Below are 12,855 nucleotides of genomic sequence, written 5' to 3'. Positions count from 1 at the left end.
ATTTTTATGCCTCTGTGTAGGAGCTTTGTGTAATAAACACTACTGCTCTCCCTCTCCTTGAGCTGGATGAATGATCTTTTATCCACTCCATTAAGTTTTTTTGCTCCTAGACTGTAGTGGATAGACCCACAGCTCTGCTCCCTGCTAATGCCATGCAACACATTGATTAAGTCACCATTGGTTCAAAAAGGTAAAATCTAGGTTTGCAAATGCACTGTGCACACAAAGCAGATTTCTATCCTTTGTAGCCATCGAGGAATATACTTTAATATTTTTTTTGTACCTGGTGTTCAGCTTAAAAGTGGAAATCCACTCAAAAAGCAAAATTTGCAAACGATTAGTAAGCCAAATAACTTGCATTTTCTGAATTGCTGATTGTCTAGATCAGCAATTTCCTGTTCTGTACCATCAATGGTCTGTCTGTTGAGCTGAATATGGCAGCTCACAGGCACTTCCTTAAGTCGTTGTCATAAAATCAGCAGAGCTCTGAGTAGCCTAGTCCCTGCCTTGCCTTGTCCTATCTAGCCCAGCCTCTGTCCCACCTGGATTTGCCCCCGTGTCGCCCGGCCATCGGTATGAACAGCTAGGTATGCCACTTCTGGTAGTAACAAGCTTAGTGAGAATCTGGTTCAAATCCAACAGCCACACAGATCTACTAAAGTCAAAAGCAGTGTGGTCACGTGACAGGGGGACCTTTGAAAGAAAATGAGGTCCAAAAGAAAATGAGGTACAAAAGAAGCATATTAAACAAATTTGAACAATGCAGAATTTCTACTATTGTGGTTAATGAGTGTTCAAAAGAGTTGAAGGGAAGCATTTCCTTCTACTTTAAGTACAAAGTTGTACAATCTTTATGACACCTCAGATTCTCAATCAACCATTTCCAAACAAGGTCAGCCATGCTGCAGACTCCACAGGAGGAGGGGAGTTTTCAGCACAATAGGCATTTCGTTTACAGCTAGATTAGTGTTGGGGGTTAATGTTTTAGAGTTGTGTTTGAGGCTGACATTATCGACTTTGTTAAGCGTTAGTTGCAAGGAGTTAAGAACAAATTAAGTGTTAAAGAAAAAAAGGAGGGCGAAGGAGTGAGAAAAATATATCGGCTGCCATGAGTCACTTTTGTACTGCGACGGATCTAGGACTAACATGATTCTGTTTTCACTATGTAATGAGTCACTGACCTAGAATAAGCATGTAAAATGGAAAGCAAGACTTTTCAGACTTCAATGTTTTTTTAGATTTGTGTTAATAGCTAGTAAAGTTAAAGTGGTATTAAAACCAAAACCACACGTTTTTTCTATATACTGCACAGCTTGCCAATCCTTAAATTTGTGGCTGCATTTGTTTTCTTCTTAGGCTTATTCCTCTTTATTTTCACCCTGTGATCCTGCCAGTAACACTTCCTGTTTTAAGGTGCCTACACTCCCCTTTTTGGACAGCAGCACTGTCAGCCTAGGGGTAGTCTAGCGTTAGAAGTACTAGCAGAATTAGATGGATTATCAAATTGGAGCCAAACGCCAGCTAACACTCATTAGGCGGTTACAGGAACGTTTTTTTTTTTGTTTCTTTTTTCGATAAAAAGGTTTTACATAAATAAAATGCAAACCATTGTAAGCACCCCTGTCAGTGTTAAATGGTTTGTTTCAACTCTAATTGGTACATTTGCCATTTGCAGGATAGCTTGGCCTGTTCAAAAAAATAACAGACTTACTGGCAGAATCACCAGGTGAGAATAAAGGGAAAAAAAAAAAAACTAAAAAAGAAAAAAGCAGCCACCATATCCAAGAATTGGTAAACTGCAATATACACTAATACTTTTTTGTCCTTGAGTTTAATACGACGAAGGAGAACCCGTAATGTGCACCTATAAAAGCAAGTCAGCAAACCAGCTCACAGGTTCCTGTTAATATCCAAACATTTCATGACTCAGCTATAGAATAAAAAAAAAAAAAAAAAAAGATCTACAGACAGAATAAAATATAATCAGGTTTTGTGCAAAAATGACTTGTATACAACAGTGCTTCACAAGCATATAATTTATTTTAAGGAAAAGCAAAAATGTACTTGCTTGTAAACATCATTTTCAATGGGCAAAAGATCATAAATCATTGCTTGAAAAGTTAGTTCATGCAGCACCGTAGAAACTGGATCAAATCCTCTGTCAAGTATAAGTAGCTGGGACTGACTTTTCTCCTGCGGTAAAAAAAACAAACAAACACACAACCTTTTATTTTTATCCTTACACCACAAAAAGCGCAAAAAACAAAAAAAAAACATTATAAATTATGAAAAAAAGTACAGAATTTATTAAATCAAAAAATAACCATCCAGACTATCCATACGGGCAATAAATGGCCATTTGATAAACTGGTCACAGAATGGATTCTAGTTAGCCTATCAAACTCAAACGACTGGTCTGCTAAGGTTATCAGATGCTGTTTTTTTGCAGCACGATTTGCTCAGGTTTTGCTTACACATGGTAAACTTATATGGGCAGGGCATGGTCACCTTTTATGTAGTTTGTTCACATGTTACTTTTGTATATTTATTTTGTGATTTACCCAAAATAAAAACTTTGTAAAAATGCTGAAGAGTATAGAAATTCCTCAGGAGAAGAGGAAAATATACTCAATGAATGCAATAATTAGGGCAATTTAATATTTTGTTTAGCCTGTGTAAATTCGTTTTCTTTATTATCATCAAATGCAATTATCTAAGCTGAACTTATGGAACTGTTAAATGTAATTTTCAATCCTGGCAGCTATGGAACAAGAAATGGCTTAAAGTGGAGGTTCCACCAAAAAAAATAAAAAATTTCACCAAAAACCTAGAAAAAAAAAAAATTTTTATCACCCTAAATAGCTGTTGCTATGCGGAAGTGCCGAATCTGCCTCTTCATCGTCCGCGGTGGAATCTCTTCTCCTCCTACACTGGGCGTCTTCTTGTGAATGGGGCGCGCTGCATTCTGTGAACTGTGCGTGTCCCAGAAAGCAGCCGGCCCCTTCACAAAGCGCTGCGCGCGCATGCGCAGTAGGAAACGGGCAGTGAAGCCATACGGCTTCACTGCCCGTTTCCCTTACTGTGGATGGCGGCGCTTGGAGCTGCCAGGATCGAGGATCGGCCTCGGCGGGGGCTGACATTGCTGGTGGCTAGGACAGGTAAGTGTCCTTATTAAAAGTCAGCAGCTCCAGTGTTAGTAGCTGCTGACTTTTAATTATTATTTTATTTTTTATTTTTATGGAACCTCCTCTTTAAAGAATGGTTTCTATCCAAAAGCACGGATTCATCTTTCTTTCTGTTTCTGCGGTCAGTGATGTGACTGGCAGTTGCATCATCTGATGTTAAAAGCATGCTCACCAACCAACTTTTAAGGCCAGAGAAATGATTCTGGTTTGTATTTGTACACATTCTGCTAAGGATAAATGGAGTGTGTGTGTGTGTGTGTGTGTGTGTGTGTGTGTGTGTATGTGTATGTGTATATATATATATATATATATATATATATATATATATATATATATATATATATATATATATATATATATATATATATATATATATATATATATATATATATATATATACATACACACACACACACACACACACACACACACACACACACACACACATATATATATATATACACACATATATATATATATATATATATATATATATATATATATATATAGTACAGACCAAAAGTTTGGACGAACCTTCTCATTCAAAGAGTTTTCTTTATTTTCATGACTATGAACATTGTAGAATCACACTGAAGGCATCAAAACTATGAATTAACACATGTGGAATTATACAGAACAAAAAAGTGTGAAACAACTGAAAATATTTCATATTTTAGGTTCTTCAAAGTAGCCACCTTTTGCTTTGATTACTGCTTGGCACACTCTTGGCATTCTCTTGATGAGCTTCAAGAGGGAGTTACCTGGCGCAGCACCCCATCACTCTCCTTCTTGGTCAAATAGCCCTTACACAGCCTGGAGGTGTGTTTGGGGTCATTGTCCTGTTGAAAAATAAATGATGGTCCAACTAAACGCAAACCGGATGGAATAGCATGCCGCTGCAAGATGCTGTGGTAGCCATGCTGGTTCAGTATGCCTTCAATTTTGAATAAATCCCCAACAGTGTCACCAGCAAAGCGCCCCCACACCATCACACCTCCTCCTCCATGCTTCACAGTGGGAACCAGGCATGAGTCCATCCGTTCACCTTTTCTGCGTCGCACAAAGACACGGGGGTTGGAACCAAAGATCTCAAGTTTGGACTCATCAGACCAAAGCACAGATTTCCACTGGTCTAATGTCCATTCCTTGTGTTCTTTAGCCCAAACAAGTCTCTTCTGCTTGTTGCCTTTCTTTAGCAGTGGTTTCCTAGCAGATATTCTACCATGAAGGCCTGATTCACACAGTCTCCTCTTAACAGTTCTAGAGATGTGTCTGCTGCAAAAGGTGACTACTTTGAAGAACCTAGAATATGAAATCTATTTTCAGTTGTTTCACACTTTTTTGTTATGTATAATTCCACATGTGTTAGTTCATAGTTTTGATGCCTTCAGTGTGAATCTACAATTTTCATAGTCATGAAAATAAAGAAAACTCTTTGAATGAGAAGGTGTGTCCAAACTTTTGGTCTGTAATATATATATATATATATATATATATATATATATATATATATATATATATATATATATATACACACACACACACATACATATATATATATATATATATATATATATATATATATATATATATATATATATATATATATATATATATATATATATATATATATATATATATATATATATATATATATACACATATATACATATATACATACACACACACACACACACACACACACACACACACACACACACACCATTTATCCTTAGCAGAATGTGTACAAATACAAACTATATGGGATGGATGTTACTGGCGCAAATGGAAAAAAACAAAATTTGTTCTAAATTGGATGGTTTGCTGCAATCAAAAGGGTGCACGTCACTCTATCGTGGCTTGCCTAAAATGTATTTAATATAATATGAGGATTGCGCTACCCTGGTAGGTGGCCTATATCCACCTAATCATGTGTGATAAACAAAAATAATTCTAATTAACACCTATGTGTATCACCTTGTGCCATTTCACCACAGGTTTACTACTAAATGACATGTGTGTATAAACAGATAACAATCCTTCTTATATACAGAGATTATGTATGTATATATGAAAAAACACCTAAAATATACCATGCGCGTGTTAATATATCAAAATAGTGCTCTTTAAATCTTCAAAAATGCACATGTTACGGGTTTCACAAAAAAATATTGTGTCACAAAACCACAACAAATGATAAAAAAAATAATTGAAAAATATATGTATAAGGAAGAATCCCTATATGAATCCTCTTCAATTTATTAGGAAAGTCCCAATGTGATAACCAAGTGCTCATAAACAATCAATATTCCTCCTGTGGAGTGTTCAAGTACAACATGATTTTACCACTTCCGTGATAATCCCATCACCGTTAAAAATGGCCACTCACCAGATCCTATTCAATAAATGCCTTTGGTTCATTCCCAGGATAACCACTCCTCTTTTACGTCACCACAGTTGTCAGGTGTCTTGAGATTATTATTATTATTGCCTCCCTTTCCCTATAAAAGCTCACAGGAAAAGGATGCCCATCATAGTATAGTAGGTAAAATAATTTATTGGATTAAAAAAACAAAGCAAATATTGCACTCACATCTTAGTGTGCCTATATGCCGGCACCAAGCTTCTCCAGCCGTGTATGCAAACATATGAGAGAAAAGGCGCTCCTCTATCACGTTTCCCCCGAGCCTTTCTTATGATCGGCGTGTTGTCCCGTGGGTGTCAGCAGCTTCTACGCATTTTTGCAGAATTTGTTGCGTCATCAGGAACCCAACAAATTCTGCGAAACGCGTAGAAGCTGAATATAAGGAGGATTGTTATCTGTTTATATACACATTTTTGGTGGATTGTTATTTAATAGTAAACCTGTGGTGAAATAGCACAAGGTGATACACATAGGTGTTAATTAGAATTATTGTTTATCACACATGATTAGGTGGATATAGGCCACCTACCAGGGTAGCGCAATCCTCATATTATATTAAATACAAATACAAACTAGAATCTCTTCTCTGGCCTTAAAAGTTGGTTGGTGAGCATGGTTTTACCATCAGATGATGCAACTGCCAGTCACATCACTAACAGCAGAGAACAGAAACGTTGTTGAAGAAAGATGAATCAGTGTGGGTGTGGGAAATGCAGGGACAAGTTCAAAGTGCTGCGTGAATGCAGGACCCAATGAAAGAGAAAGTAGTAGGATCTGAGGAGAATAGCAGGCGTGGTGCCATCACACCGATGACCAAACCTCCCAGTGACCTGGGGACCACCTAGAACCCAAAACCACTCTGAGAAGGAGGTGGCACTGCAACACCCGGAAAAATGGAAACCATTAACAGGATAAATTCTTATACACCCGAGTCTCTTATTTCCAATTTTTAACTAGAATATCCCATTTAACAGTTTAACTAAACAATATAATGCAAGGTCTAATCCGCTTACCTTAAACGGGTTTCTTTCATCAGTCTTGTAATACTGAACAAGCTTCTCTTCCACCAAGTTAGCCAAATTTTCAGCATTATCTAGTGGTTCTCTTCAGACATAAAATGTAGACCAGAAAAATCACATTACACGAGTTCAATAAAACAGCATTCTACATAAGTTACATGTAAACCATTACCTCTTATAGCGAACCCCAGGATTCTCTTCCAGAGTAGCACACAGTGTGACTATTTGTTCTGCGATGGTTTGCAATGCAGTTTCTTTATCCACACATTTATCTGGACTGTACAGCAGATGAAAGGCTTCAGGGAGATTCAGAAGGAACACCTTGGAGAAAACAAAATTGGGCTACTTGGGGGGGAAATAATGTACCCTTAGGTGACCGTACAGCCTCCAATGGTGCGATTCTGTGCATGTGCTAAAAAACCTGAAAAATTAAAGAGGATTTTTTTTCTAGGGCCTAACTCCTAAACAAGAAAAGGAATGTGTTTTGCAGATAAAGGGTTTGGCCACCAGTAGGAGTCGATCATTGGTCGTGTTCTAATCTTATGATTATAGCTAGCAGCCTACTTCTGCAGGTGGAGAAATACCCAATGACCTTGATCTACCAAGTCTACTGAGTCTTTCAATGAACAGAAGAGAAAGTTAACCACAGCACTCTGGAAATGCCAACTTATGCAGCAGCTGTCCGTGTAGGATCAACTGTATGTAACATCAGCTGTATACAGCTCTGTGTTCCAGCAGGGGGACAGGAACATTTCAGCAGACAAAGTCCCACCTACGAACATAACGGGAGTGGATCTACGTATGAAATCACCCGCGGCCATCTTATCAGTTTTCATGCATTTACCATAACGATTTATCCGAGCACTTAGGAGAAGTGTTCTATTTGTAAGTGTGTCATGAACCTTGGAATACTGAAATATTTCTCCCTTGAGTCTATTACACAGTGGTAGGTCTTCTGCCCTGTCTTAAGGCTAACCCCCCCTCCAGATGGCTCCATGGTCTGGAAGAAAAGCATTGTTCTGCGTTTGACTGTGTTTATGTACTTTAATTAACCCCTGGGGCTTCTGTGTCATTACACATATCAGTCCTCCTATTCAAGCTAATCGGACCAATCCCTGCTGACCCTGTTTCAAGTCCTCATTTGCATGGCCAAGGGGACCTAATTGAGAACTACAATGTGTTTTACAACTGACCAATAGGAAAGTGGTTGTTGGGGGCAGGGTGTTCAAACTGCCATGTATAAAAAAAGTGTGTGTTCATCCAATAAAAGAGATTCATGTTTGAACTTACATACAGCCTGCCTGGTGTTTGTTCTGAGCTATTAAAAATGGATTTGAACAGCACATAGTTGTAGTTCGAATCCCGGAACATCGGATGACTGAACCATCAGACGTTGCGATCTGCAATCTGATCCAATAGTAGCAGAGGAGTGTGGGGAGAGTGGAACCGAGCGAGCAAGGTTCTCGTTACAAAGTGCTTTTAACTTTTCTTAAAGAAAATTGAGCCAACCAGAGAGCACTAGATTCTGTTCCATTTTATTTATATACATATATAGTGGTGAGATCATCTGCTGTGCCATTGATTGACATTGGAGGACCGAGATCCCCACTGTGTGGAAAGGCGCATCCCCGACCTTTTGGTCATTAGTAGGAGGTGAGCGGCTGCTTAGGTCTTTGGTGGATGGACTGGACTCGCCGACACTTGCATGCTCGATTTGGACGCACACTGACACTGTGGCATTGATTCTACCTCACCATGAATTGTTTTTATATGGACTAGTGGTTTATGATTTAGTTGTTTGCGCTGCACTGTTTTGCGTTTTAATATGTGTAATTGAGCCTAGAGCTTCACCCTGCAGGTGGCAGTTCCCACCACTCCCTGGCATTTGTGTGCACCGGAAAAACAGAAAATGCTGCATTTTCTTGCAGCACATCATCACAACATATTAGCACAATGCAGGTTGAATAAGCCATTAAGGGATACCTAAACCCAAGAACAAAATTTAATATTTTGGAGATTACAAGTCCTTAATGTGGGGGTTTCATTAGTTTCCTTCATTCATACCAAGAACACTTTTGGCAAGTACAAAATATAGCTGCTGATCTTGCCAGAAATGCAGTGTCCTTGTCTCTCTGAGTTGAACTGAAAACAAAAAAAAAATCTTATCATTCAACCCATATGTAGAGATGAAAAAAAAGGTAGCCATGCTGGAGCCTAGCCAGGGTAACAACCATAACTCCCTTCATAGATAAGAGGGGGAGTAAACGTAGGAATTACCAGGTGAAAAAAAAAAATCTCATCCAAGGCCTGGTAAGCTACAATATGATACATTTTGGTTTAGATACGATTCAAAGGCCAAGTTCACCTTTAAAAAAATTAAAATAAAAAAAGCAGTGCATTTTTTTTTTCAGAAGCCTGTAAAAGCATTGCACCCATCAGGCTCCTGCAGACAGTAGATCTGCCGCCCATACCTTTGATATGGGCAGGAAGATCAATAAACAACCAGCACCCCTGTCGTTCATTGAGTACTGTAACAAAATGGCCCGTGACAAACAGAGACTTTGGAAGGATAAGGGGTACTCCTGTACCGGCGTCACCAAGGAGTCTTATGTCACCTTATGTCCGATAGGGCCATAGGGTGACTGAGAAATGATGTCCTAAATTACAGGACAGGGGACATTGCAATATCTCCTGCAATATGAGCTATCAGTAAAGTGTTAATTCTATGACTCATCTCTCTGGGTAGACTGTTGACATGCTAATTGAGTCTGGTCCAGGATCTCTCATTATGTATGCTAAATACTGGTTGTGTGTGGAATGGAACTTGTCAAGCTGTATGCGGAGACAGACCGTCTGTCTAAAGATGTGGATTGAGTGGAAAGCATTGTGTGATGGTGTTTTGTTTGAATTATTTTAATGAAGGAATGTGACTTCTCAGGTGCAGGTGAATGACTTATTGTCGGAGACGTAACGTCTGGGGGATAATTAACTCCTCTATGTAATTATCTAAAAGAATGTGATTGAAGCTCATCATGTGATGTATGGGTGGGGTGTGGTTTTGTTCCTGTGATTACTGTAACCTGTTGTACTGTATAGAAGACTGAAAGTTACCATTAAAAGTGGTCATACATTTGAAACCAGCAACGGAGCAAGTCTCGTTATTCTGGGATGTCTGATGTCTGTTGGACGGTTGGAGTGTCAGATGAGCTGTCGTGGGTTGATGGAAGGTCGTAAACGGTGGTGACCGTTACAAGTACTACTAGGTATCAGCCGCAATGGCAGTTCATTTATTTACAGAACTTTGTGAATGAATGATGCAGCCTTGTGGGCGGAGGCCTGCGCAGCTTTTGAATTGTGACAGCGGGTGCAGGGAAGGGATCCTCCTCCTGCTGTCACAATGGGGGATCGGGTGGGGTATCAGCACGTTACTAAAGGTGAACTTATCCTTGAACGTATGCACCATTTACTGCAGTGAACCCACTATGTGTGGCTTTAAAACTGCTCATGAACAATTAATTTTTGGCAGGCTTACTTGTGAACTAAAGAATAAAATCAATTTATAAATCACAAGACAATTACCTGAGACTCTCTGGGGAAAAAAGAAATGTTAACTTCCTTGCACATCTTTATTGTTTTGGGGGCACAAGATTTTAGCTTTGTGAAGAGGCTGTCATGACATACTGTAAAGACAAAAAAGTGTGTGAGTAATAAAAAGGGAACATAATTCTAACAATCATAAGCATGCCAATACACAATATGACAAAAGTCACAAAAGGAGTGGTCATATGAGCAAACTAAAACAGCAAGAATCTAAATCACATGCCAGTTCTTTATCATTGACTCTATTGTCCTCTGTTACTTCTTGTTCTGGTTTATCAATTGTACTTTTCGATACAGTTTACCCCTGGTTATACATTTGTCAGGCATAAATGTCAAAATTATAGGTGACTCTTGGGTATTACATGTCACCGTACCTATCCCTAGATGCATTTGTTCATTATATTGGCGATTTTGAATACTGTGTTTGTTTATTGTATTGTAAAGATTTTTGCACTGCCATATTACCTGGTTGTTCACTTTCTAGTGTCAGTGAACAAAAGCAGTTAAGACCCAATCAGGCAACTAGCACAGCCAGACTTCTTCCCCTCCGCCTTGAAACAGATAGATTGCTACCTGCACATCAGAATATAATCTTGCACACAAAAGGCAGCAGTGAGGGGCCCAACTAGCAAGGAAGTAGACCATGGGGAAGGTGAATTTGGATTTTACCTTCTATCATGTTTGGTTTCCAGGTGTGCTAGTCAAATATAACATTAGAGGGCTTGGAAGTTGTCGGTGGCTAAAGAGGCAGGCCTCTTCATTCAGTTAGTGTTTTGTTACGCAATAAAAAGGAACTTTATCCCAATGACTTTGCTGTCCCTCTATAGTATATCTGAGGCAAGACTATGTAAGTTACAGTAGAATAAAAAATTGCTTAGCCAACTGTACATCAACTAGGTAATACTTACCATCACTGAAGTAAACATAAGCAGCCTTGTATTTGCACTGTTTGGGCTTAAAGTCATTCACCAGACAATCCACAGACTGAAATAAAATTTAAATTAGGAAAATTTTAACCATAGGGCTTATAAGCATTATTGTCCATCAGTATACACACACACACACACACACACACACACACACACACACTTAACAGATCAAAGGGCATCTTCATTATAATAGGGATGTCCCAAAGCACTGAACATGAGAGGAGGGCAACACGGCCACAAGACAACAGGCCCCAAACAACTAAAAAACAGAATAGGTCAGAACCTTAGGCAGCAGACTGCAAAGCATACCAACCAGAAGGCAGCATCCTCAGCAGCTCGAACATCTACTTTTTAAAACTTCATAAAAAGTATGAACTATAGACCAGGTAGCAGGTTTACAATCTTGAGCTACCAAAGCCAGACGACAAATAGCCCAGGAGGCGCACACACACACACACACACGAAGATCAACAAAATAAACCGACATCCATCCAGAGATGGTAGATATGAAAGCTGCATGATCCTTCTTTGGGCCTTTAGGAAGCACAAAAAGGAAGCACTTAAGTCCAATCTCTCTGCTCTTGTTTGCCTCCAAGCTTCTTAAAGGCCTGGTCCACAACCATATGAGCTACTACCACACTAACAACCTTCTCGATCCCCTATAGTCAGCCAGTACTCCCATACTCACTCGTGGACCTTCCTGATGCCTTTGACAGAATTGACCCTCTCCTTAAACTGCACTCCCTTGGCCTCCCTGACTCTGCTCTTTCCTGGTTATCCTCCTTCCTATCTCAGCACACTTTCAGTGTCACATACAACACCCTTTTATCCACTCCTCTTCCGCTTTCTTTTGGAGTACCCCCAAGGCTCTGTCATTAGGCCCCTTCTTTTCTCTCTCACTCTATACACCTCTTCCCTGGGTTAGTTGATAACCTTCCATGGTTTTCAATACAAAATCTATTCTGAGGACACCAAGATCCATCTCTCGACACCTCAACTCAGCCCATCAATCTCCTCACACATCACAAACTTACTGAGTGACATTAGTATGAATGTCACACCACTTCCTCAAACTCGATCGTTCTGAAACTGAGCTTGTAATATTTGCTCCTCCCTGATCCCCTTCCCCATGACTTTACCATTGAGATCAACGGCACAACCATTGGTCCCTCCACACATGCCAGGATGCTGGGTGTAATCCTAGACTCTGATCTCTGACAATCACTGGCTAAATCTTGCTGCCTTAACCTCCATAACATTTCCATAATTTGCCCCTTCTGGACTAACGACACCACAAAAAAACGTATTCACTCCTTGGTTATTTCCTGCCTGGACTACTGCAACTTTCTCCTCACTGGCCTACTTTTACACAGGCTACCCCCCCCCCCTTCAGTTGATTATGAATGCTGCTGCTAGACTAATACATCTCTACCCAAATCGATGGCTGCTGCCCCACTCTGCCAATCTATTCACTGGCTTCCCCTACCCCATTGTATAACATTCAAAATACTCACCACAACATACAAGGCCATCTACATCACCCCCAGCTATACCATCAGCCTCATCTGCAGATATCGCCCAAACCTTACTCTTTGCTCCTACCAATACCTCCTGCTCTCTAGCTTCCTTGTTACCTCCATGCTCACCTCCAAAACTTCTCTGGAGTCTCTCCCATCCTCTGGAACTCCCTGCCCCAG

General features: G+C 39.7%; 1 protein-coding gene across 1 annotated transcript in view; it reads right to left on the bottom strand.

The window, feature by feature from the left end:
* Positions 1–12,855, bottom strand: part of STXBP3 (syntaxin binding protein 3) — a 73,990-nt gene that overhangs the window by 35,911 nt on the left and 25,224 nt on the right. The window contains exons 5-9 of the mRNA XM_040359845.1: positions 11,138–11,213; positions 10,209–10,309; positions 6,802–6,950; positions 6,624–6,714; positions 2,069–2,193 (exon numbers count right to left, since the gene is read on the bottom strand). Of these exons, the coding sequence (XP_040215779.1) occupies positions 2,069–2,193; positions 6,624–6,714; positions 6,802–6,950; positions 10,209–10,309; positions 11,138–11,213 (542 nt within the window). The remainder of the gene's footprint in view (positions 1–2,068; positions 2,194–6,623; positions 6,715–6,801; positions 6,951–10,208; positions 10,310–11,137; positions 11,214–12,855) is intronic.

Source organism: Rana temporaria, chromosome 7 (assembly GCF_905171775.1).
Source record: "Rana temporaria chromosome 7, aRanTem1.1, whole genome shotgun sequence".
Taxonomy (NCBI): Eukaryota; Metazoa; Chordata; class Amphibia; order Anura; family Ranidae; genus Rana; species Rana temporaria.
This window is presented reverse-complemented; position numbering and strand designations above follow the sequence as displayed.